Source organism: Furipterus horrens, unplaced genomic scaffold (assembly GCF_987537825.1).
Source record: "Furipterus horrens unplaced genomic scaffold, mFurHor1.1.pri manual_scaffold_2, whole genome shotgun sequence".
In the NCBI taxonomy this organism is placed as follows: domain Eukaryota; kingdom Metazoa; phylum Chordata; class Mammalia; order Chiroptera; family Furipteridae; genus Furipterus; species Furipterus horrens.
Genome location: NW_028327172.1, coordinates 149,745,994 through 149,773,478, shown reverse-complemented (window position 1 = coordinate 149,773,478; position 27,485 = coordinate 149,745,994). Strand labels below are relative to the sequence as shown.

Here is a 27,485-nt window from a genome sequence, read left to right as displayed (position 1 = left end):
ACAGTTTACAGTGCCACTGACGGACAAGTAACAACATCTCTGGGATGGGGTCTTCGCACCCTCCGTGTACAATTCAAGCAGAGCAGGCACCCAGGCATGGCAGGCCCACAGTTCCGAGGACACCATCGGGTCTGTGGGGGCCAATGTGATCATCTGCATTTACTAACCTAGAAAAACCATCATGGGAAATTCCTTTATCATTTTTGTTGCTTAATCATGAGCAAGTGGACAGGACTGGAAGTGAAGAGCACTGTGCCATGGTATGTAGGGTGGGAAGTGAAACCACCATGGAGAAGCTAGGACTGTAAGAGGCCCCTGAAGCTATCTGCTGCCTTTCCTGTAGACTGACTGCACTTGTGCCATCGTACAAAGTCTGCTGTGCATGCCCTTCTGTGAGATCTCTAGAGAAGGATTTCTACCGATGTGTAATATTTTACTTTTGCACTTGTCACTCATACAAATACACAGTTCAGAATTCCTTCTGGTGCCTGTAAGTCTGTCATCTGATGCAAAAGCAGGAGAGATCCTGTCATCAGGATAAAGCTTATCCCTGCCTCGATCCTTTGTCCCTCCTAGTCTCTTCCTAACTAAGGTTGTCCTGAATTCTACTGTTTCCACCACAGCGCTGTGGTCCTAGAGCCTCCAGCTGCCCAGATGTCACAACTGTCACTATGGATCAAGGAGAATTTGTCATTTTGGTTTTATAAGAAATAAATTGAGTAACAACAGAATCCTGCTTATCTTGATAATATGCCTCCAAAAAAAAAAAATTTCCTTCTCCCCACATTTTCTCTCATCAATGGTTATAAGTTAAAAGCAAAAGCTGGGATGTTTTTCAAAAAGATAATTGACATTGGCATGACATCTGAGGAAGTTCCACCCTGAAATATGAAATGGCCAAATTCACAGGCAGCAGTCTAGTCTGGTCGTCACACTTCACAGTTCATAATAAAAAGTCCCCAATTCAGGTAGCCTTTGGAATTTTAGTTTCCACTAAATTATGGTTTTACCTGCTTAAGAAAAGATTGGTGGAATAAAAGGTGATGTCAAGCTTGATTGGTGGAGGACCAAAGTACCTTCCAATTTCACCTGCTCACCCCTTCAGAGGCCACACATCTGAAGAGCAACATGGTCAGAGGTGACACCATTTTCCAGGGTGACTTTTGTTTTAATAATCGATTTTTGTAAACTACTCCTCATAAGTTTCAAAACAGAAGTATTTCCAATCATGTTACATTGATGAACAACAGTTATAGGGCTCTGAGTTGTGAACAACTTTCTGAAAGAGCTTCCCTCCCACTCGGAGGAACTCTGTGCTGACTGCCCAGAAGGAAGTGCTAATTCCAGCCCTTAAGCTGGGAGATTTCAGTGCCTTTCTTTCTGAAGAAATCATTTCCATGGAAATCCCAAAGTTTTTAAAAGAGAAAAAAAATGTCATATTTAGAGATCACTAATTCTGTTACAAAGGAGCTTTTTAAATGCTGATGCTACATTATATTTGGAATATGACTAGACCTGCAGTAGCCATGCTACTAGTAAGTAATGGAGGCAAGACTTAAATTCAGACAATCTGGCCCCTGAATCACTGTGCACCCAGTGCTTTTAACTCAACAGACCTTCACTAGACCCCACTAGTGACAAAACAGACTTCTAGATGCAATCACCACTTACTAATCAACAGATAATCTGTTAACAATACAACAATTAATATAATAAAAAGCTTTAATGGACTTCTAAAAGAGGATCTGAGGGGAGAAAAAAGAAAAAGTGTAAGAATACTCATTAGCGATTCTGAACCTACTTGGAATTTTGGCACCTTATGGTTGCTTGATTCCATGACTGTTTTCTACAATAAACTTGCTGCTTTGTGGTTCATACTTGGAATAGAAACTTTGAATGAAATCAATATTTGCTTTTAAACACATAAATTTTGCCCTTCAGATAACCAGAGAGTGTTTTCCAGTGCCCCAAACCAGTGTTGGGAACTGCAGTCCCTGATGCAGCCTGATGTCATTCTTATCACCACATTTAATTAATTTATACAGTATCTGGGACAGAATGAGTTCAGCCTCACCAGCTCAGAGATCAGAACGCCTTTAGAATCTCACTCGGTGAGCCTACCCAATATTCCTGCTAAGAGCCTTCTTCCAGGGGTGTAGAATCTGAACAATTCTTAAGTCTGAGGTGGAAAACTTGGAAAAATTAAAGAAGTCACCAGGAAAATTGTGGGATGAACACAGTGCTTTTCCCCTGGCTAGAAACATTTCTGCTAGTAATAACACAATGAAAAAAAACATATTTATCTCTTACATACAATGGATGTAGAACATAATTATCGGCTGTTTTGTCCCAGGATGTAGACAAGGGGGACAGGTGCCAATGTCTAGAATATAAAAGGAGAAAAGACAGTGTGTCCAACCTCTTGCTTCCTGTGGTGACTCCCACTGCCTTTGGTGACTCAGTTTCCTGGTTAGGATACCTGTAACAGGTATACCTGACTCTTCTTGCAGGACCAAGAAGCATCAGAGGCAGGTAAGAGTTAAAAAATGTAAGACTATGAAGTAACTCAAGCTCCTATCAATAGGTACCATAATAAAGTAAATTAATCCCACTTCCACAGCCTACCTAGAGAAAGTGTCAGAGACATAATTAATGTAAAACCACAAATATCCCAGCTCCTTTGACACACTTAACATTTTATATTTTAATTAATTCATAGAAATAATCATTGCTGCTGGGAGTTATTTCAGTAACACATTGACTTTTGTTCTAGACCCCTATAATGAGACAAAAAATAGCAGGAAATATAGAATGGCAGTGTATTGTATTGTATATTTCAGTATCTCTCTGAATCAAAAGTTTCTTCATCTGTAAAGGGGGAACAAAAAGATTTTGCCAGCCCTGGCTGGGTGGCTCAGTTGGTTGGAGCATCGTCCCATACACCAAGAGGCTGCAGGTTTGACCCCCAGTCAGGGCATATACCTAGGTTGTGGGTTCCATTCCTGGTCAGGGTATATACGGCAGGCAACTGATGGATGTCTCTCTCAGTCTCTCTTTCTCTCTCCACCCCTACCCCACTTCCTTCTTCCTCTTAAAGCAATAAACATATCCTCAGGAGAGCATTAAAAAAAAAAAAAAAAAAACTCTCCTAATCTTATAGGGCTATTGCAATAAGATAAAGGATGTGAGAACACTATACAGTCCAGTGCCACATGAGTAGTAAATAGAAGCAATAGATAATATGTGAGCAGGAATGCTGAGACCTGTGCTACATAGATTTCGTCATTTCATTCTCATAACACCACTGTTTTATGGTGGAGGAAACCAAGGCTCACAGACATTAATTTACTTTCCCAAAGTTATACAAGTAGTTTGTGGTGAAGCCCAGAGTCAAACCCAGGCATTCCCCTGTGAGAGGCAGTTCTTTTGTTCACTCAACTGTTTTGCAATCACTGTGGTAACACAACAATCTGAGTATGAATTAATCGATATTATCTGACACTAATTTCAGGAGGTTTGAATTCTCGCATATTAGAAAGTCCTAAAAATATTTTAATGTCTGCCCATTTGCTCCTAAATAGTTTTGATTTTAAAAGTCCAAATTCCTATTCCACGGGTATTATTAAATGCCTCTGAACTTCATGCTTTAACCTTACCCAGTGTGTGAAAGAAGCAAATATGCTTTTAATTTCTTTTTAAAATTGGTGGACTTAACTACTCACATCACAGCCTTCTGTCCCCAGACTAACCCCTTTATGTCAACTTTGCAGGTATACGGCTACCTTTAGTGATTTTTATCACACCCATATCATTGGCAAGACTGTTTACTCAGTCTTACTAGTTAGTAACTGATGCAAACAGAAAACCCCTAACACCACCAAAGTGAGGTTTACTTTCTGAGGCAATGCTTTAAAAGCTAGCTTTATCAATCATTGTCCCCATGCTGGTGGAAACCTTTATCTGCATTCTTAGAATTTACAATGTACTGTCTTCCTCAAGTCCAAAACTTCTAATGTTTCAAATGGGATATTTTTCTAGTATCTTTAAATGCCTCTCTGAGAATGTATACGGACACACACCCTGAAAGTGCAATGGTAATAAACATGCCAGTTTTTTAAATACTCCATGGAATTTATCTTTAGCATTTTAAAACTTGAATATAAGAAATACATGTACTCTAGGACTTCCGGTCAAGATGGAGGCGTAGGTGGACATGCTTCGCCTCCTCACGCAACCACAAAAAGAATTACAACTAAATCTCAAAAGAAATAAAACCCAGACCAGTCAGAAAACTGAACTGGATGGAAGTCCAACAACCAAGGATTTAAAGAAGCCACATTAATCCATATGGGTGCCTTTTACAGGGAGTCAAAGCAGCTCTACCCTAATACACAGAAACAAACACTGGGAGGCTGACAAATTGAGAAGACAAAGAAATATGGCACAAATGTAAGAACAGAACAAAGTTCCAGAAAAAGAACTAAACGAAACAGAGACAGCCAAACTATCAGATGCAAAGTTCAAAACACTAGTGATCAGGATGCTCTAAGAACTCACTGAGTACAGAAACAACATAAAGAAAGAAATGAAGGTTACACTAAATGAAATAAAGAAAAATCTACAGGGAACCGACAGTGGAGGGAAGGAAGCTGGGGTTCAAATCAACAATTTGGAACATAAGGAAGAAATAAACAGTCAACCAGAACAGAAAGAAGAAACAAAAATTCAAAAACAACAAGGATTGTATAAGAAGACTCTGGGACATCTCCAAACGTGCCAACATCCAAATCACAGGGGTGTCAGAAAGAGAAGAGGAAGAGCAAGAAATGGGAAACTTACTTGAAAAAATAATGAAAGAAAACCTCCCTAATTTGGAGAAGGAAATAGACATAGAAGTCCAGGAAGCACAGAGAGTCCCAAACAAGCTAGACCCAAAGAGGACCATATCAAGACACATCATAATTAAAAAGCCAAAGGTTAAAGACAGAATCTTAAAAGCAGCAAGAGGAAAGAAGAGAGTTACCTACAAAGACTATTGGCTGATTTCTCAAAAGAAACTTTGTGGGCTAGAAGGGACTTGCAAGAAGTATTCGAAGTGATGAAAAACAAGGACCTACAACCAAGATTAGTCTATCCAGCAAAGCTATCGTTGAATGGAAGGACAGATAAAGTGCTTCCCAGGCAAGGTAGAGCTAAAGGAGTTCATCATCACCAAGCCATTATTACATGAAATGATACAGGGACTTATTTAAGAAAAAGAAGATCATCAAAACTATGAACATTAAAAAGCAACAAATTCACAACTATCAACAACTGAATCTTAAAAAAAACAAAAAACAAACAAAAAAAGAACACTAAGCAAACCACCAAAATAGGAACAGAATCATAGATAATGATAGGGAGATTATTTAGAGGGTTATCAGTGGAGAGGGAGAAGGGGAAGAATGGGGGAAAAGGTACAGGGATTAAGAAGCATAATTGGTTGGTACAAAATAGACAGGGGGAAGTTAGAATAATATAGAAAAGGGTGAAGCCAAAGAACTTACATGCATGACCCATGAAATGAACTAAGCCTGAGGGGATTGCTGGAGGGAAGAGGGTACTGGGCAAAGGGGTACAAAGGGGGAAAATTGGGACAGCTGTGATAACATAATCAATAAAATATACTAAAAAAAAACAACATGTACTCACAATTCAGGTCTGTTCTAAGAGTTTAAAAAGAGAAACCTGGGAAGAATCCACAAATACATATAGTATCTCAAGCCCCAGATTGTCCTTCTAACCCTTTATCCACGGCATTTTTATAGCATTATTTACAGGGCATAATCAGCATAATGCATAATGTGCCACTTGTTTTTCAGCTCTATTCAAAAATCTCAGTTCATTCAATAAAAAAGCCCTGAAAAAAAAAAACAGCCTCAGAGCACAAACATTCCGTGTGGGAAAGCTGTGCTTATTGATTCGTTTCTTCCTGCCAAGAGAACAATGCAGAGAAACAGACCTCAATGTTCCAAACAGTTTTTGGCAATAACTCAGAAGAAAAAAAAACACATATTTACCTGTACTCAGAGCTCCACAGGTGAGGCAACAGTTAAGTAGAAAATCTAATTCTTCTTCTGGAAGTTTCGTCTCTAATGGATTCCGGGGTCACCCTTCGGAGCTGTCAGGTAAACCCCCCTCCATGTCTCTCCACTGTTTTCTTTTGCCGTTTTTCCTAGTGAAACTCCTGTCATTTGCATAAAACCCACTTCTAGCCTATAGGACTTTTTGAGTAGCTACTTGCTAAATTGGCTGTCTTGACATGCTCTTTCAGGCATGACATCATAAATCTCCATGGAAACCCTAACCCCACCTGTCTACGTGCCAACGGTACCTGTCAGGCAAAGACTTAAACAATCGTCTGAAATTGTTCATTAATGAAACCTTTTTAGGGGCGTTGGATCACTGCAAAGTATAATTTGTGCTGTCGGGAAAAACTTAGCCAAGAATGATGGCTTCATTTTCAAAGCCTGATCTGTTTTGCAGAAAACAATGATCAAAATTATAGGCATTCGTTAATCTGCCCCTCCCTGTCTAACAATGCACTTAATCAGTTGAGGAAAAACCTACAGTGGCACATGTGCCTCTCTTTAAAGGATAAAGTTACATTGAAAATGTAGGTTTTGAAAAACCTTCAATCAATACTTCTAAGGCTTTCTACTCTGCTCTCAAGCAACCCCTTCCTACTTTTTTACCAGCAAAACTTGCAAAACAGGTTCCTTGCTGAAATGTGTGTGTGTGTTTGTGCGGGTGCATTTTCCCTTGGCCTCTGGCTTGCAGAGGTAGTAGGAGAAAGTGTTGAGAATTTTTTAACTCTTTCCTATCACACATCTTTGGTATGTTTGTCCTAACGTGTGCAAATTAACATCAAAATTAGTGGTCTTGGCTTTTCTTGGGAATGGTCAATAGGTTCTAAGATATTCAATTCTTCATTCATTCATCCACTTGTAACTACCACAAATATAGAATGCTGGGTCTGTACAAAGCTTTGGATAAATTTCTGCCAAATTGGTGCCCAACCCATCTTGGTGACACTGGGCTCAACCCTCTTCCTCTCACCTCTAACTTTACTGCAGACACTCCTAAATTCAAGACTGCTGACCTGGAGGTACCAGAAAGGTTTGAATGGGATTTGCTCCAAACCCATGAGAGTTTATAATTATGTTATCAAATGGCTGTCAAAAGCTGTAGCAGGATGTTCTTCAATGGGACTGAGCAGAGAGCTGGGAAGCTAGGCAGCCTCCAGGAGAATCTGTCACAGCACTGCAGACTGTTTGGAAGCTGCTTTAACTTGCCACAGATCTGCTGCAAACTGCAACAGTCTTGGCAGCACCTGTCCTCAAAGATCAGAGAGCAAAGATCAACCTCCACTCTTTGCTGAGCCTACCCAGGTGCGCGCAGGGAGAGCGATCCTAGGCAAAAACTCAGAATGGCCCTTTCCATAGAAGGAATTATAAGTGCGTTGGATCCCCTTCTCTGACTGTTCTGCAAGTTTTGCATTGCCATAACTCACAGTCAACAGATGGGACATTACATTCCAAGGGAACCAAGAACTAGCCTGGTTTAATATAGCAGTCCCAAGTTGAAACACTCCTCAGAGGCAAGACTATTATTAGATTCAATTACTGCCTCTGTGAGGTGAAAATGCATCCAGATGAAGCCCACGCTTGTACTTTACCTAGTGGGAGCATAAACACACATGAAACAAACAAAAACAAGATATAACCAAATCTAGGCTTCATTCAGTGAAATCTAAAAATGGGAAGGAGCACTATTCATTAAGTTATTCCTCAAAGTTCCATTAGAGAGAGGAGCCTGCAAAAGTTGATTCAGCAGTCAGAGTGGTTATCAATTATGCTGAATCTTCCCTTTAGGTTATTTAGGAAACTATAATATCTCAGCTTTTATTTACTGAACTCAAGCTTGGAAAAAAGAGTGAGAAGTCAGAATCTGAATGTCAGGCAAATAGAGGTAGTCACAGAAATAACTCAGAGGTGACAGCAACCTGATTAACCCATTCTTCGGCAGGCAGGCAGGGAGGCAGAGGTAAAGACTTACAGATATGTAACCAGCGATGACATCATTATGGTAATATGAGCATCTTGGCATATTTAGAGTGGGGAAAGTTTTGAACAACAACAATCTCAGCAAGAAGGACAACACAAATCGGGGCTGGGGAGAAATACCAAGACTTGCTTAGAGGTGACCAGTCCAGTAATGATTTTTCCTGAAGTCTCTAAAGAAAATTATCACATAAGACTACAGTAGTCCCTCTCTATATTGTTGTTCACTTATCGCGGTCTCACTGTATCGCGGGATTTTTGAAAATATTATATTTAATTATTTATCACGGATTTTTCGCTATATCACGGGATTTTGCGGTACTGTATATGTATGTTGTTAAAGTTACGTAGGTTTAAGAGTGTAGAACATGTTTAAGAACATAAGTAGTATTTATAAAAGTGTGAAACAGGTTAATAAGGGAATGGGAAAGATTAATAAGGGACTGGGATTGGTTTATAAGTGTGTGGGAAGGGTTTATAAAGCCTTAATATATATATATATATATATATATATATATATATATATATATATATATATATAAATATGAAAATAAATGTAATGTTCCTACTTTGCAGATTTTCACCTATTGCGGGGGTGGGGGTGGGGGTCTAGAATGTAATACCCGAGATAAGTGAGGGAATACTGTACACTTCAATAACACTTATGATTTTTGCCCAACAGCAACTAAGCACTGCACAAACCTAGTCAAAGCACAACAAATGCATGTAGATGGAATATTTTAATTCTAAATTTAGCAAAATCAGAGCTATCTGTGTTTGACTTGGATAGTAAGATTCTCTTGAATTTGTTTCATCAAATCTATTTTATATCAGACGCAGAAAACTGCTCACTGAAAAAGCCCATGAAAATATAAGAATACAAAAAATTGGCAAAAGAGGTGATAGTTAAATATTTATGGCTTGAATTTTTGTTTCTTAAGAACACATGAGTTAGAAGTTGCATGTAGAAAAGAAATACTTCTTTGGGTAGAAAAAAAGCAATGCTTTTATTTTTTTTAAAGATTTTATTTATTTATTTTTAGAGTGAACAGAAGGGAGGGAGAAAGACAGGGAGAGAAACATCAATTGGTTGTGTCTTGCATGCACCCTGACTGGGGACCAACCCCAAAACCCAGGCATGTGCCCTGACTAGGAACTGAAGCCCCGACCCTTCAATTTGCAGGACAATGCCCAGCCAACAGAGCCACACCGGTCAGGGCAATACTTTTATAATTAAAATAACCAATCCTTATTTCATTTAAGCCTCACAACAATAGTATGATGCAAGAACACTTAATATCCCTCATGTTACAAAGGGAGAAGATGAGCCTCAGAGAGTCAGGTAATCTGAGTAAGTTTACATGGCTACTAACTGTTGGGAGTCTGGATTTGAACCCAGGCAGACTCAAGATTTGAATCCAAAATGCATGTGCTTAACCACGAGGCACTGTGATCCCTAGTTTAATAAAACTGTTCATCATTGGAAATACTAAAATCTTAACTAAACTAAGCCATGCTGGAAGGATTTAATTAGTAAACTAACCTGAAAGTATAAAATAGATCACAAAGAATAAACAGAGACTTCCTGCAGATCCTCCCGGATATACCAAGTCAACAGATGGGACAGGGTCTGAAATAGTCCAAACTGGGATAGTCTAGCAGCACAGCAGCAACAGTAGAGCAGTGGTATTTATTTAGCTTTAAACTGTATGGAGGCCTGTAAGGACTACACAGGGTAGGATTTACATGTGACAACTCATAACCCCAGGATGAACATACCACTAGGATGCAGAGAAGACCAATGAAACAGCAGACACTTAAGAAATGTCTGCAAACCTGAAGTTTTGGTCTAAAGAGAAACTGATAAAACACTAAAAAGAAAAAATTAAGTATACATTTTGTATGTCAAGAACACGCTTTAAATATCACCAAAAGGATAGGGACACTTGGATTTCTGAGTGAAGTAATGGAAACCAACTGTGGTAATTTATTGCCTAATGCTAAGTCCTTGAACTTGGGCCCTGTTTTTGTTTGTAGTTGTTGTTTCCCTTTAGAAATTATCCATTTACATTTAGTCAACTTTTCTACGGTGCGGAGGTACTGGTTAATTTTATGTGTCAACTTGACTAGGCTATGTTGCCCAGGTGTTTGGTCAAACACCAGTTTGGATAGTGTTGTGAAGGTATTTTTTTAGATGTGATTAATTTGAAACCAGCTGATGTTGAATCAAGTGGATTACTTTCCGCAGTGTGGGCAAGCCTTGTTCGATCAGTTGAAAACCTTACAAGCAAAAACTTAAAGAGTTCCTAAATAAAAAATTCTGCCTCAATACTGCAGACCTCGGACTCAGGGCTGCAACATCAACTCTTCCCTGAACTTCCTGGTTGCCAGCCTGCTTTGCAGATTTCAGACATGCCAGTCCGTACAACTGTGTGAGCCAATTCCTGAAACTGAATCAATCTCTCTTTTATTTTCACCCTCACTCTCTCTAACCTATTGGTTCTGTTTCTCTGGAGAATCCTGGCAAATAGTGCAGACAGTGCTGATATGTAACTGTCCAGTCTTGTTTTCTGGCCTAGGTTCTAGTCCTCTTCTACTTCCAACTTTCTAGCAATCATTTTCACTTGGAGGACCTACTGTCATTTCAAGCACAGTTTGTCAAGACTGAAACTCAATTATTGCTTAGTTTCCTGTGCATGACTGTATTTAATACAGAAGAGTAGACATATTTGCTCTCAAATGAAAATAATCAAGTTCATCAATTATTACAATAGACATTAATGGACTGAATTCTCCCATTAAAAAACAAAGACTAATAGACTGGTCTGAAAAACCAAAACCAAATTATATGTAGTTTCTAATAAACACACTCATTCTAAATAAAGAAAAGATGAAAACAGACGGATCAGATGTATCAGACAAATGCAATCAAAAGTAAAGCAAGAGTGATAATACTAATATTTTAAAAGTTAAACATTAAACAAAATAAAGAGGTCATTTGATAATTTAAAAATGACATAATTTATGAAGAAGAGATGATCATCATAAAACTGTTTGCAACAAAAAACAAAGCAACTAAAAAGCCATAAAGCAAAAATTCTTAGGAATGCAAGAACAGGATGAAAATACAATTAAAGTTATTATACTTTATAATAAAGTTATTATACTTTCTTTAGACCTGAATAGCCGTAGAAGAATAAAAGACTGAGAATAAATGAATATACAAACAACAAACCTGATATGTATAATATAAATTAGATAATTTTTATGAATATTTATGGGAAACTTGCAAACATCAATTATGTATTTGACAATTCATAAAAATATTTTTTAAACAAACCCATAAACTGAAAAGTAGAAATCATACTGACTTCACTCTCTGATCACATCCAATAAAATTATAAATAAATAATTATAATTTCAAATACTTGGAAATGAAATATTCCTGGGCATCCCCAAAATCCAATAAAAAAAATCAAAACCAAAAATATGTCATACAAAACTGAAGGACAGGGCCCAGGCTGGTGTCAGGAATTATATACCCTTAAATGCCTTTACTAGTAAACAATAAATACTAAAAATAAATAAACATACTACTCATTTAAAAAATAAATGACAACTTTAAAAACTAGGACAAGACAATTATGATAAAAGCAAACAATAATCTGAAAAAGATAAATGTAAACTGAACTCTGAAAAAATAAAACAGATAAACAGTAGAGAATGCAAAAGAGACATTTGCTCTCTAGAAGCTTATATGGGCACTAAACTTCTTGGTACTTAACTAGAAGTAAAACAGATGTTGTATAAAGTAGGTGGGAAAAGAATCATGGAAATGGTTCTCACACTTTTGTATAGGAGAATGTTCTGGTCCAGTTGAAATATTGAAAAACCAAAAGGAAAGAAAGAAGAAACAAAGAAAAGGGGAAAGGAGGGACAGAGGGAAGACAAAGAACCCAAAAGACAAAAAGTCATCAGTAATTACAGCACATACAACCCATTCGTTACAACCACTGTACAACCACTACCCACAGTACCACAGCACCCACCTGGCCTCCCTTCCGCACCTCAGTGCTGTGGGAGTAGAACTGCTGTCCGCCCCAACTGTAACCTCAGCGAGGACTCATGAAGCAAACTCCTTGCACATCCCATTAATCTGGAAATACTTATTGGAGCAAGCATGACACGACATGAAGCCTCTTACTGAAGTGTGCTGCACCTCCCTCCACACTGTCAAAATCAACGCTTTAGTTCAAAGCTCCATCTGATAGCCCCATGGCATTACACTCCTTACAATTCGCCTTTCCGTCTGTGCGGGGTTTGCAGCATACCCCCTGAAAACCTCAGGTTGGGGAGGAGAAGAAAGAAGAAAAGGCAGGCTTGATAAGACAAAGATGCTGAGATGGGAATGCAAAATGAGATGGGTACTTAAGTGGAGCCCTAAGAGGACAAATCTGAGAACAATTCAAAAGGAAGACACTAACAAGTTTTGTTGAAAAATCCACTGAGCTCCAGACCAGATCTTCTTCTCCAAATTCCATCCCCATCAGCAGATCCCATGGGTTAATTAACACCGTTATTTCCGTGGTAGCCCTCTAGTCCTTCAGCAGTCCTACACAAAGTGGACATATGACACAGAGCTTAGTGACTTGCTTAAGGTCCTAGCACAGGTAGGAGCAGAGTGAGAACCAGAACCCAGATGCTGGGGTGCCCGGCTGGGTGTTCTTGCCTTTTCTACTGTCCCTGCTGCAGCCCTTCAGGCCTTCATCCCTCTGCATCCAGTCACCAAGTTATTCTCATTTTGCCTCCGAAAATCTGATGTGTCCTCCCTCAGTTCTGGCTGAGATCATTCCTCCAGCCCTGGGCCTGACCCCTGCACCCTGGACACTGTCCCTGCTCCCAGGACAGCACCCTGGCTTTTCACAGAGCCCCTCCTACCTAGCACTGAAAAGCTGACCTTTAAACTTTACTTTATTCCACTTTCATACCCAAGGCTCCAAAGGTGCCCTGTGTTTGTCTGCCCAAGCTTTCTGCTTGACTTTCAAGATCCAGAACATCCTGGTTTCCCTCTACTTGAATCCACTGACTTCCCATTTCTCCAAATGACACTACCTACCAAGTGCTGAGGAAATAGATAATTAGGGTAAGTCTCCTATCTTTCCAAGAAACTCCACTCAAATTCTGATCTCCTGTGTGAAATTTCCCTTCCCGCTCTCCCTCTGCTCTGAACCCCAGCAAGCTTTTAAAATACATACTGCACCACCATTTTCTGGTGTGTCCCATAACACAAGAGTCCCCAAAACAATGGTGTTTGAAAAGTTTGGAAAACACTGCACATTTCATTCGTTACCCACCTACGCCCAAATCCCTACCTGAGATTTACAATGCCTTTGGCACGTTACAATCTTAAATTTATTTATTTATTTATTTATTTTACATTATTTTTATTATATTTTTTCCATTACCATTTATCCCCCCACACCATCTTTCACCTCTATCCACCACCCTCCCCACAGCAATCACCACACTGTTGTCCATGTCCATGAGATCCTTCTCTTGCTTTTTCCTTCTTCGGTCAATCCCTCCACCCCACAATCCCCGCCCCCAGTCCCCCCCCTTGCTGTCAGCCTGCTCTCTCTATTTTGCTTGTTAGTTCTGTTTGTTCATTAGATTCCACATATGAGTAAAAGATCTGACCAGTCCTGTAATGTAGAAAGTCATTTAATTTGTGTTAACCAAGAATACCCCCAAATTAGAAATCTTCTCCCTACACCCCAAACAGCTATTAACAGTATTGGTAGCTAGGATTCTGCAGAACATACTTCTACAAAATTCTGGTCTAGATGATTGCAATTTAGAATGCACACTGTTTCATGCTGCCCTTACAGGTACTGAATCTGACTTCCCAATTAGAATGTCTTCCCCTTCATGAGAAGAGTTTTAGCATGCATTCAAGATCTATTACAGTGGAGACGTACTGCATCTAATCCTCAGAACTACGGTACTGTCTGTCTCATTTCCATGGTGAATAAAAAGTCACAAAGAAATGGACTGACTTGCTTATAATCACACAGCTGAGTGTCCTTGCATACATAAACTCAGTTACATGGAACCCCGAAGTTACTACTCTTCCCACCAAAGACAGGTATCATTGGCAGGCTAGGTATTTTGTACTCCACCCAATGCTGAGCTCATAGTGTAGATCCCCAGTAAATACCCATTTGATTGTATTAGTCCAAGAAGCAGGAGGAAGGATGAATAGTAGCAAAGAAGTGAGCTTGATGAGTGAGGACAGGAAGGACAATTTAGACATTTGCAATATGAGTTCTATATCAATGTGCTGGACTGAATCACACTGGTCTTTTAGGGATTCCTCAATATCGGAATTTCCATCTCATTTGGTGACAATTTTCTCTAGGTTTTGCTGATTGACACTTTCCAGGTGTCTATTGCCTCTGCATAGCTTTTGGGTCCTGACTCCCCTTTATTTTCTCAACCTACTCCCAGGCATTTCTAAGCAGATTTTCCAGGAGAATTTTATTTTGATTTTTTTCAAACCTTTTCTTAATACAGCACTATTCTCAAAATGTGTTCTCTTGCTCTTCCACAACACTAATTAAAATGAAAGCTGATGCAGTGGTTGGTGGCATCCAATTAAACATGGATCAAAAGCCATGTGTTATGAATGATCCCCATTTAGGATTCTTCTCTTTTTTCCTGTCTTGTATGATTAATGTCAACTTGAAGTCAATTTTGCAAGTAAAATTGCAAGCCCTTGAATTTAGTCTTATTGATTGCTGAGTCCCTAGCACACTATGTCCTATTATGTAATGTTCCAAATCTTCTAAAATGTACTTCTAACATCTTTTAAGTTGCATTTCAAAATATCAGTCCTCTGGGAAACAATTCCAAGCTAGCTCCTTCATCTGGTCCTTTGAGTAGCATCATCTGTTAAGCATTAGACTTCTCCTTCTGCTTATATTTTTACTATTGTTTCTCATCATACCCAAATTTAGATAGCTATTGTTTCTGATGGCTTTCTGATTGCCCCTAGACAGAGCCAAAACTATTTGGAATTTCTGAGAACCAGACTTTTTTTATATTGATTCTTTCAATATTATCATGTTCTTTATTCACAGGTCTCTAGTAGTTCATTAAACACTCACTCACATATACACTAATATAAAGTTCCTAAATACAACTTGTAATTTTACTCTGACACCGTGATCCTTCCACTTGGAGGCGTTGCTCTGGCAAGAATAACATTTTCTCAATTTTTACCTTCTCAGAGATTCACCACTATTTATGCCACTGCTTCTTTAGGGACAAATTCTTTTTCTTCCCTGAATTATTAAAGGCCAGTATAATTAGGAGGCTGACTCTTCAGCCATTCTAGGATCACCAGTAAATTTTATACTTACTGACACTGGGCAAACTGGTCCCCCATTCTGCTCCTTCTGTTTCCTTAGCATTTCAGAATGTCTTTCAATTCTGTCACTCATTAGAGAGACAGTATAATCTGTAGATTGAGAACAAGGTCCCTTCAGCCAGTTAATGGGATTTAAATCTTGGTGCTGCCACTTCCTTACCATGTCACCCTGGACAAGACTTAAGTGCTCTGTGCTCAGTTTCCCATTTTGTTAAAGCAAGTTAATTATAGTACCTACTCCACAGGGCTGTTGGGAAGAAGGAATAGTAAGTGTAAAGAGCAATAGTGCCACAATTTCAGATGATGCCAATAATATGTTCTCCCTGCACTTCTTCCCACTTTTTCACCACTATAAATAATAGCTGAGAAAATAGTGCTAAAGAAATGCTAAATATTTATCTAACATTCTCCATGCTTATGGCAGTCTGTGTAAGATATTTCTCCCTTCTTCCTAATGTAATTTGTTCTGCATAAACTGTATTAGACTTCTTAATTGCCAATTTCCTTTTCTCTTCAGGTTTAAGTTTAAAAAAAAATGGGTCTGTAAAAGCATATTCAGTCATTTCTTCAAACAGCTAAACCATTTATGCTACTAAAAATGCCTATTCTCCCATCATTTTCCCCTTTGGATTAGAATAAATTAATAGCTCAAAAGAAAAAATTATTTGCTGGGTCTATTTCCTTTAAAATAGTTTATAAACTTTTCATTTATGCATGCATTTATTTACAAAAACACATACAATTTCTTAAAGCCTACCCCTTCTACAACACTCGCCTTTGAACCAGACCTTCGCATGGCCTAACTCTTCCACTCACTGAATGGTCCATGCTCCTAGTGGATCTTCCAGGCTTCCTGGATACATATATCCATAAATACAGATTAATATTTGTGAATTTCAATCATATACACACACACACACGGGGGTTAAGACTAATATGCTAGACAAAAACCTGATTAATATGGAAGTTTTCATACATATTGGAGGGACTATGTCTATTCCCCAAGGTACAAACTGATACCCTGAGATCTAGAGTGTGAGGAGTAATCCATTGTGATAGTTATGCTATGATAGAATTAAATTCATCAAAAAAGTCACAAAGATGCCATTGCATAAAAATATAAATGTTTATATTATATATAAATGTTATATATAAATGCAATTGATACTATTGTACAGATAGGTACAACAAAGTTGATGAAACCATTAATTATTATTTAGGAGAGTTAATACAAATAAATGGCAGATTTCCTTCTTAAACCAGATTGCATAGCTAATATCTGGATAAACCAAATATCCCAGCAGGTGCTAGAACCAAGAGCTACAAAGAAGGAAGGTGACATATGCCACTTCTGGGCTAACATATTTAAGAGCTTTTATACAACCCATTAGCTCTCTCTCACTCTGTCATATGACTTGTAATCTATGTGTTAAGAGAGCATCATTACAAAATGAAAGTACCCTGAATCACTAAGTCATTGCAAGAATAGCTTCTCTAAAATGTTTTTTAGGGACTTCTGGTCAAGATGGAGGCATAAGTGAACACAGCTCACCTCCTCACACAACCACATCAAAATTACAACTAAAATATAGAACAACCATCACTCAGAACCATCAGAAATCAAGTTGAAGTCCAACAACTATAGAATTAAAGAAACCACATCTATCCAGACTGGTAGGAGGGGCAGAGATGCTGAGCAGGTTGGTCTCATATCCACGTGTGGTGGATAAAAACTCGGGAGGGGTATCTTGAGAGCAAGGAGTCCCAGCCTCACACCAGGCACCCAAGCCCAGGGTTCCAGTGCCAGGAAGGTAAGTTCCTATAACTTCTGGCTGCAAAAACCAGTAAGGATTGAGTCAGTGGAAGAAGCTACTGCAGTCTCAAGCAGTTCCTCCTAAAGAACCCACACACAGACTTACTAAATTGTTCTGAACTCCAGCACAGGGTAGCAGCTTTAAAGGCACCAGTGGCATATGGGGAGGAACTGAAGGCATCAAGACAAGAGCTAGCGGGCAGCTTTCTCTGAGACAGAAAGGCAGGCAGAGGCCATTGTTGCTCTTCTGAAACCTCCCACAGACTCCATCAACCTAGCTAACATTGTTTGCCCTGCCCTAGAGTTTCCCTGAGGCTCCATCCCACCCAACCTACCAGCCCACCCAAGCAGTTAACAGTGGCTTTTCCATATGAATGGCTGGTCTTGGCTCAGGCTGCACAACTTCCTAAATCCTCTCAAACAAACAACAACTGACCTCAGTGAGCCCCAGCCCCAGTACCTCTTGCTAAGTGGCCCCAGGCCTGGCACTAGCAGCAGCCAGCCTAGGTTCACACTTTGGCTTTGTCTGGGAATCTCCAAGCTCAGCACAAGCAGCAGCCATCTGCAGATTGCTTTATAGCTTATGTATGGTGGCCCCGGGCAGAACACAGATGGGGACTGACCTTGGCCTGCACCACCGTGGACAACAACAGACCACATTGGAGCACCACCACCCTGCCCTTGCATAACTGATCCACCACAGAGAGCAGAGGTTGGTAGTCAGTGGTCACTACTAGTCCTTGCAGCTGACTGGCCTGGGTAAATCCCTCTCATTGAGTGCTAGCAGCAATCAAGGCTCAACTACAGGAGGAGGGAGTACTCAGTCCACCCGAAGGGTGCACATCAAGTACCTAGCTTGGGTGATAGGGGAAGCTGTGCCCTACAGGACACCTACTACATTAGGCCACGCTACCAAGACAGAGAATCGTAGCAGCTCTACCTAATATACAGAAATAAGCGCAGGGAGGCCGCCAAAATAAGGAGACAAAGAAATATGGCCCAAATGAAAGAACACATCAAAACTGCAGAAAAAGAATGAAACAAAATAGAGATAAGCAATTGATATCAGATGCATAGTTCAAAACACTGGTTATAAGGATGCTCAAGGAACTTAGGACCACAGAAGCATAAAAAAGATCCAGTAAGAAATGAAGGATACACTAAATGAAATAGAGAACAATTTGCAGGGAAACAACAATAGAGTGGGTGAAGCCAAGAATCAAATTAAAAAATAACCAATCAGAACAACAGGAAGAAAAAAGAATTAAAAACAAAATTAGGTTAGCATCTGGAATAACTTCAGGAGGCATCATAGGGGTGCCAGAAGGAGAAGAGAAAGAGTAAGAAATTGGAAATATATTTAAAAAAATAATGAAAAGAATACTTCCCTAATTTGGTTATGGACATACACATGCAAGTCCAGGAAGGAGAGAGAATCCCAAACAAGATGGATGCAAAGAGGCCCACTCCAAGACACATCATAATTAAAATGCCAAAGGTTAAAAATAAAGAATCTTAAAAGCAGCAAGAGAAAAGAAGTTAGTTACTCCAGGGGAGTTCCCACAGAACTATCAGCTGATTCCTCAAAAGAAACTTTGCAGGCCAGAAGGGATAGGCAAGAAATATTCAAAGTCATGAAAAGCAGGAACCTACAGCCAAGATTGCTCTACCCAGCAAAGCTATTATTTGGAATCGAAAGACAGATAAAAAAACTAAAGGAGTTCATCATCACCAAACCATTATTGTATGAAATGTTAAAGGGATCTATCTAAGAAAAAGGTTGCCAAATTGGAGGGGATTGTTAGGAAATGGGTGAAGAGGTGAGGGGATTAAGAAGTACAAATTGGTAGTTACAGAATAGCCATGGGGATGGAAAGTACAGTATAGGAAATGGAGTAGCCAAAGAACTTATATATATGACCCATGGACATAAAAAATGGTGGAGGGATTGCCTAAGGGAGTGGGGGATGCTGCGTGGAGGGTGGCAAAGGGGGAAACCTGAGACAACTGCAATAGCATAATCAATAAAATATAAAACAATTTTTTAATAAAATGTTTTTCTATCCTAACACACATGCATGCACACATGCACATGCACACACAAGAACCCACCAGAATCCACAGGGTTTGTTATGCAGAATAATCAAGACTATCCTGATTAATGTATCAGTTTTGAGGCACATGTCTCTTATTGGTTCCTTTTTTATAATAACTCACATTTGAATGGATAACTATTGGAAACTAGCATGTAAAAGGAAGGAGTTGGCCAAGGCGCCTGCATGCTCATTGCTGGTTTGTGATGTCACATGCCCTTTCTACAAAAATATATTACTTGCTTAGTCCTCAATGTTTGTGAGACTTACAGAAAAGCTCTTAAATCATAGGCTTTCTGTGGTTGGATGTGTTGTGATCTGGTAATACTTCCTCCTCTCTTTTATTAATCTTGCTTTTTATCCATAAAGCTCTAATGAAGATGAGGTCAAGATCACAATATTGTTGGTAGCATACTCTCCTCCTTTAACTCTACTTTTCTTTCTTTTTTTAAAATTGAATTTATTGGGGTGACACTGGTTAACAAAATTATACAGGTTCAGATGTACAATTCTACAGCATGTCATCTGTACATTGTATTGTGTGTTCACCACTCCAAGTCAAGTCTCTGTCCATCAACATTTATCCGCCCTATATCTCCTCCACCTTTCCCCCGACCCCACCATTAACTTTGCTCGTCTTTGTACATTCTCTGTATACAGGGTCTCTGCCAACACACTCCCTAGTCTCCCAAAGCCATTCCTTGGGTCCTGATTGTTTCCTTGTTTCACTCAAGATGAAATTTTTCCCCCCTTTCTTTTTTCACTGTTAATACCCTTGTTTTTAGTGAGTTTTGATGAAACAGTAGTAAAAATGCCTGTATTCTACCAATTTGAAATAGTGTTTGCTTCTTAAGACCTGGTCTTCTGATTCAAGTGCAGTGAAGACTTCTCTTGTTCTCTGTTTTTAACTGTGTCATTTTCCCTGATTCTGACAAAATCAAGTATAAACCTCAGGAAAAAAAAGATGTCAGTCAAAGGAATGGATAATGTTGAGTCTTACCAAAGCCTCCTATTCCAAATTCCATAGATCAACTCTTCACCAATGAATAAAGTTCTTTAGAGATGGTTTTTAAAAAGTAGAATAAACTAGAACTTGGGATGTTGATGAATAAACTAACAGATATTTTCCTTAGTTTCTTTTTCACAATTGGTAGCATAGTTGCACTTCTGCAGAGATGCCACGGACTACAGCAAACAGTGGTGAATGGTACCAAACTGACCAGGCACAGAGAAAATAGCCCCGCTGCTATTTCCACACAAACAAAAGAAAGAGGCTAGCTGATGAGGGGACATTAAAGAGGCTTGAGGAGGGGAGCTAGACAAGAAGACTCCTGGTGTTACTGGCAGCATTTCAGAGGGTCTTACTGATCCTGGTCATCTCTCTTTATTGTAGCCCTCCACAATACTCACATTAAAGGAAAACTTTCCTTAATATCTCTCTTACTCTTTGTATTAAATAAAAGAACATATCAGGCTTTTAAGTTAAACTGTATTACTCTTTCCCCCTAAGACTTGACCACATTAGATATAAAAATACCCACCAACTAATTGTAATGACAAAGCAGGTACTATACACCTAGTTAAGTTGAACAGAAATTCTGTGGGTAACTGAGAATAACGATTGAAAAATTATTTTCAGAGGAGTTTCTGAGTCTAGGGGTGAGAAGCTTGTTAGTGTAGGTGAGAGGCCAGCTGGACACCTATTTCTTTATTAATGAAGTCATGAAGGAAGAGCATTTCCAAACTGTACAGTTTCACAGTGACCATGACTGTGAGATTGTTGAATTGCAAGACCTTTCTGAACTTAGAGCTATTTCAGAAAAGTAAGTTTTAACATAAAATATATGCAAAAATTTGTTTTCTATGGTTATCTCAGGTGCTTTGTAATTGAATATGATTAACATTTTTAAAGAAATAACAATGAAATGTCTCTATTACTTGAGCCACTGTGATCTACATAATCTGTGATCTAAACTTCATAAAAATTAAAGGCAGAGAAAGCAAACACCAAGGTCAATAACAAATGGAAAAACAACAGACTAGAAACTCTGGCCTTGGTACAAATGCTGGCTTCTTGTCTTGAGGAAAATTCCTTAGCCTTTCCTAGCATCTTAGTTTCAACCTCTTCTGACTGCCCAAACTGCAACCAATCTCAATTCTTTGATTCCCTACCCCTTTCTACCTGTACCACTCAAATGGTACCTATCACATTCTAATTGTATTAAAAATATTGGCCCATTCATTCATGCAACAAAAATTATCATGCCCCGTTTAGGTTGTGTACTCCCTTAAATGGAGAGTTTCAAAAGGTGATTAAGACAAGGTTTTTGTCATCTAAAGCATATTCTAAGTGGAAGAAAAAAATATACAGAAAGGCATGACTATATGCACCAGTACAGTACTGCAAGATGTTATAAACAGTATACAAGATGTGACATTTAGGCTGGGTCTTGAAAGATTAGTCCGGATACAGGAATGTCTTATTTCTTTTACTGATTTGAAGGCAGGAGTCATGCTCATTGTATCCCTCACAACGTCTTTATCACTGTAGGTGCCAAATAAATATATGTAGAATGAATAAGTAAAAGAAATCCACATTTTTAGCTTTTCATGAAGGAAAAATTCAAGTAAGTTTCAAAATATAATAAATTTTGTCCTGTCAATGGAAAAATAATCTTCTTCAGGTAACTCAAATTTGTGTTAATAAAATAATAAGATGACTTTAAATACTAATTTGAAAACAGCCTCTGAGACTGTTCTTTTGGACACTATACACCAGAATAGTATAATGCTAAAAGCTGCCACTGTAACCATAAGAGGATCCATCATTTTCTTTCTCAATTCTCTATGGTATAGTTATTACTGTCTTTTGACAAATGAGGGAACTTAGAGAAGATTAAGTCATTAGCTCCAAATCACACAATTAGCACAGGAATAGAGGCTGGTTTCCAACTCAGTCGGCCTGACTCCAGAGCCAAAGCCGTAGCTGCCAGGTGATAAGAGCATCACAGTTTGACTGCCCAGCACCAGAATGTTGGGGGAGTCAGGAACGAGGACAGCTACTATTATGCAGAAAAGCATTATGTTGCAATAATGGTCATCTGCATTTTTCTGGAGACAGTGAAAGGGTGTTAAGGAAACCTGTTTGCTTCTCAATAATTCAGACCTTAGATAATTCTTGACTGACTGAATTTCAAAGACTCAAACTTAAGTTTTCAACCACAAATCGTCTAGTGTTTAAATTCAAAATTGAAAACATAAGATATGCTCTAATTTTCCTTATGTATAATACTAAGGAATTAGAACCTAGATTGCTTTAGTATCAAAATATTTTGTGTAATGGATGGAAAAGGTGAAGGGATTAAGCAAAAAATAACAAACAAACAAACAAAAAACAACTCATGGACAGACAACAGCATGATGATTACCAGAGGGAGGGGGCAGGGGATAAAACAGTGATGGAAGGAAACTTGCTTGACTTTGGGTGGTGAACACACAACATGATATACAGATTATATATTATAGAACCGTACACTTAAAACATACAATTTTATTAACCAATGTCACTCCAATAAACTCAATAAAGATTTTGTAAAAAATGTTTTGTGTAAGGTGCTAGATACAGCATTTTTAAGGTCTTATTCTCAATCTCCCTGAATGGCACTCTTCTCACGAAGGCCACTTCTCTGGGAGGCAGCCAGGAAAATGGCCACCAGAAGACTGCCTGGTATTTTGAATCTGAAGAAATGCATTAGACTTGGGCTATTTGAAATCCCCACTATGGCTGGTCATGTATCTTCCTGCAAAGGAAGCCTGGAATAATCCATTGTCAGAAGGTCAGGGAGAAACAAAGGGTGTCATTGAGAAGGGGAAATGAAAGAGGAAATGGGTGGTAGGAGAAAAAGAATGAAAAAGGCATTAGATAAAGTGCTGTTCACAGGAATATCATACACCATTGCCTGAGCTTATCTTACAATGCTGATTAGGGTTCATCTGCAGCAAAGCAGTGGAATAACAAATGTATACACAGATCCATGCATCAAACTCCTTCCTCTTTTGGATGGGCAACTTGGAAAACACAAAAGTTCATCCTGAATTACCAGCAAAGGGACAGCTGACCAGTCATGGCTGGACTACACTTAGCACAGAGATGCACATGACAAGAGATTATAGAGCTTGAGGCCACGAACCTACATTTATTACTCCCTGTTCTCTGACACCATGCACCCTTTACAACCTTCCAGTTATATTTAGGCTCTCCATGTAATTGTCTTTTTTAAATTTATTTATTTATTTATTTTTAGAGAGGGGGAAGGGAGGAAGGAGAGGCACATTGATGTGCGAGAGATACATCCATAAGTTGCCTCTCACACGCCCCAGCTGGGGACCTGGCCCACAACCCAGGCATGTGCCCTGACCGGGAATCAAACTGGCAACCCCTGGGTTTGCAGGCCAGCACTCAATCCACTGAGTCACACTAGCCAAGGCTCCTCATGTAATTGTTTAAGCAAAATCACCATCGTCATAGTAGTAGCAATAATCATGACATCACAAATAATAATGGTAATGATAATTACTGAAGTATTTGTGACATAAAAAATACACAATTTTTGACCAACTGATTTCTATATTTCACAGGAAAATTAATATATTTTAACTTTAAAAAGATATTTTCCCTCCTCATGCAACACATAATCAGTTTTCTAGGCTCCTTTACCCTGACTCCTGTCCCCAAGGTCACTGGCACATGTACCATGACCCTTACATCCCATGTACAGACCATACTACCTTCTCAGTAATCAATGATCTTCAGTTTACAGAATGGTGGAATAAACAAGGATTCTGAGCTCAGACTTGTCTGGATTCAAATTCCAACTTTTCCTGAGAAAATCATGTAATCGTAACTAGTCTGAATTTGAGTTTCCTCAATCCGAAGTGCTCTGTATAAAATATGGTATCTCACAAAAAATGGCACAGGGAGAGGTACTGATTCCATTACTTAAATCGATCATGACTCTATTATCAATAGGAAACCAGGGTATTTTTGTTATATGTCAAATATATGTCAACAAAACTGAGAAAAAGAATAAATACAATTTAAAATAGATAATAGGTTGAATTTCTATGTATAGGCATACCTCATTTTACTGTGCTTCACTTTATTGCACTTCACAGCTGTGTTGTTTACAAATTCAAGACAAGACCCTCTACCAGCAAAAAAAATTATGACTCGATTTATTGCAGTGGTCTGGAACCCAGCATACAATAGCTCCAAGGTATACCTGTATGCTTAAAATGAAAACAGCCTTCCTGTCCTTAACTCCCACAGAATTAATCTACACATCTTTACATCAAGCAGGAATCTGTTTTTTTCACTCCGTTCTAGGTTTATTGCCTTTGGCAATGTGAACCAACAGCAAACACACTCCATAAAGCACACGTCACAGTTTTAGATACGCTGATAAAGATTTCATAGCAGGTTAAATTAAGGGAAAAAATGATAGGAAGGATAGAGTATAGGTTTCAATTATTCAGGCTGATGCTCATCTTCACTTCCATGGATATTCAAAAGCTGCGTTAGACATCACTTTTGTAACTAATTGGCAAGATAAACTTAAAACACTGCACTTGCCTCTCTACCTGGAGTGTGGAAATCAATAATAGCCTGCCCTCCTCCCTGACCACCCAAATCACTGAGCTCCGCTTCCTTTGCGGTGTTCCCGGTCCTGAAAGGTCAATCTGATAACATGGCTGTGAGGTGGACAGGGGAGGCCTCCCATCTCCTGTTGCCTAAAAAGTAATTGCACAGCCAAGAAACAAAAACAGCCCAAGCCACAGTTGGGTGATACTGTCTGGCTGTCAAGATAACCAGAAAAAACAGGGAGCTGAAGACAGTAAAAAGCAAGCATGCAAAGGGAAAATATCTATAATTTAAAAGAAAAAAAAATGAGCAGAAAAAGCCCTAATGTCAGCTTCTTAAGGAAAAGTAGTTTATGACAAGTTTATCCCTCTGTGCTCTGTTGTATCCTGAAAACGTATTTATATATATTCATTCGTTTATTTTGCTAAGCACTCAGTGCTAACAGGGTGCATAGTAGCTGGTAGTATGCTTTACTCAGTCAAGTAATACCCCTTTATGGCCTGCACTTCAGATGTATTTGTGGTTGACCATGGAGACCCTCTTTTGAGGTAAGTGCCCACTCTCTGGATCTCTCTCCTTGAGATTTGGAACAACTCAGTGATGGGCACAGTCCACTCAGCTAGTTTTTTCCCTTTTAAACTGAAGATCACTTTGCTCTCCCTCGTGTTCATTAGAAAATGAGCTCTGCAGAGTGAAACAGTAGCACATTTGTACCTGGTCTCTCAGCCTCTCCTGGTGGCCCATGATGGCTGTGGCATGATGAGGGTATTTCTGCTTTAGATGTTCCAGGAAAGCTTCTCTCTTCCTGTCCATCTCAGAGGTTTGCATTCCCAGTATTTCTTTGGAACTTCGGGGCCCACCTAGGGTGTGTCTCCTTGGGATATTTCGGGAAGCCTTGGAAACTGAAACTCGATTGTTCCCATTAGAAAGGCGTTCCTTGGTTCTGCGACATTCTGCATCTTCTAATGACGTCACATGCAGATTGCTTTTTCCTTGTTCTGAAAGGCAAAAGAAAAAAAAGGTTTATAACTAACAATTTCACACTGGAAGTCTCATTTACAGAATACTGAGAGGGTTGTGGCAGCTGTTAATGTATGAATATAACTTAGCAGTTTTGTTTTGTTTTTTGTGGAAGGGGTTGTGTCAAGAAGGAAAAATGTCATCAAGAAATATGAAAAACTGCACTTTAGAAATAAAGATATTGCAGCATAAAACTACTATTTTTTGACTCTTCCCTTGAGGTAATTCAAAATGAGACAGTTGGTCAGATGAGTTCGTAAACCATTGGGTTACCCCTTACCTTCACCAGTAATTGGAGGAAAGAACTTCAGTGATTCTGATTATTTCTTTATTTTTAATTCCATTATACTGGTAACAGGATTTTTATATTTATATTATTTTTATTTTTTTAAAGACTAATTTTTATATTTTTATACCTGAAGGTGGTTTCTGAAATATTTGTTTCATTTCCAAGACCAAAAATTGCTATTATAATAATTGACATGTGAACCACTTTCAATTTCTTCCTATTAGTATAAACGAAGCAAGCATAAGAATGCTTGGATGAAACAGAGTAGTTCTTGTTGATTCATTGTTTGATTACCTACATAATTTTTAGGTAATAATTGAAGGGACACACAGGCTTAGACACATTTTACTTGAAGTGAACTTTATCTAAAACACACAATGAAAAGGACGTTTTGAAGGCCTTGACCCAGACACCCTGTCTCTGACCTGGCCTGGAACAAGTTGATTTCTACTTAGAAGGAGGCAATGCTTGGAGGGCAGGACATGAATAGGGCCTCTCCATTCATTCTCAGGGGTTGGCAAATGGGGTGTCAGGTTGAAGTATTCCAGTTAACTGAGAAAAGGGAGTTACTCCTTTTAAAACCAGACTAGGAAGAGAAAATAGTGAACATTCAGAAACACTTCAGGTTCTGTCACAGTGAGCAATTCTTAAACAGCAATATAGGTACAGGTAGAAAAAAAAATGTCCTTGTCCACTGAATCCCCTGGAAAAAGCACGGGGCTGGGTCTCAGAAGTCCTGCCTTTAAGTCTAGACTTAGAACAAACAATTTGACCTCTCTCAGCCTCACTCTTTTCACTAATAAAAGGAAGATGTTAGACTAGCATTATATATGCAAAGAGCCTTCTAGCTCGAAAGGATTTAAATCTATTCTAAAATATGTTTCAAAATAAGTTTCCAATGAGAGTTTATTTGCCAATTACTTCTCTTTAAAAGTTATGTGTAGAAAAAGACGTCCAATATGTGAGAGGTCTAGATTTGAGTCTCAGATAAACAGAGAACAAGTGACGTAAGGCAACAGGTGTCCAGACCTCAGGTATGCACTAGTTTCTCTGAAGGCAACAGTTTCCTCCTTCGTTGCCTATAAACATCTGTGTATA

The 27,485-nt window shown here is 38.9% G+C and overlaps 1 protein-coding gene across 15 annotated transcripts in view; it reads right to left on the bottom strand.

Moving 5' to 3' along the window:
* The window catches only part of KIAA1217 (KIAA1217 ortholog), a 312,344-nt gene that overhangs the window by 277,147 nt on the left and 7,712 nt on the right, over positions 1-27,485 (bottom strand). For all 15 annotated transcript variants that reach the window (XM_090266607.1, XM_090266611.1, XM_090266612.1 and 12 more), the window contains exon 2: positions 25,793-26,076. In XM_090266607.1, the coding sequence (XP_090122733.1) occupies positions 25,793-26,076 (284 nt within the window). The remainder of the gene's footprint in view (positions 1-25,792; positions 26,077-27,485) is intronic.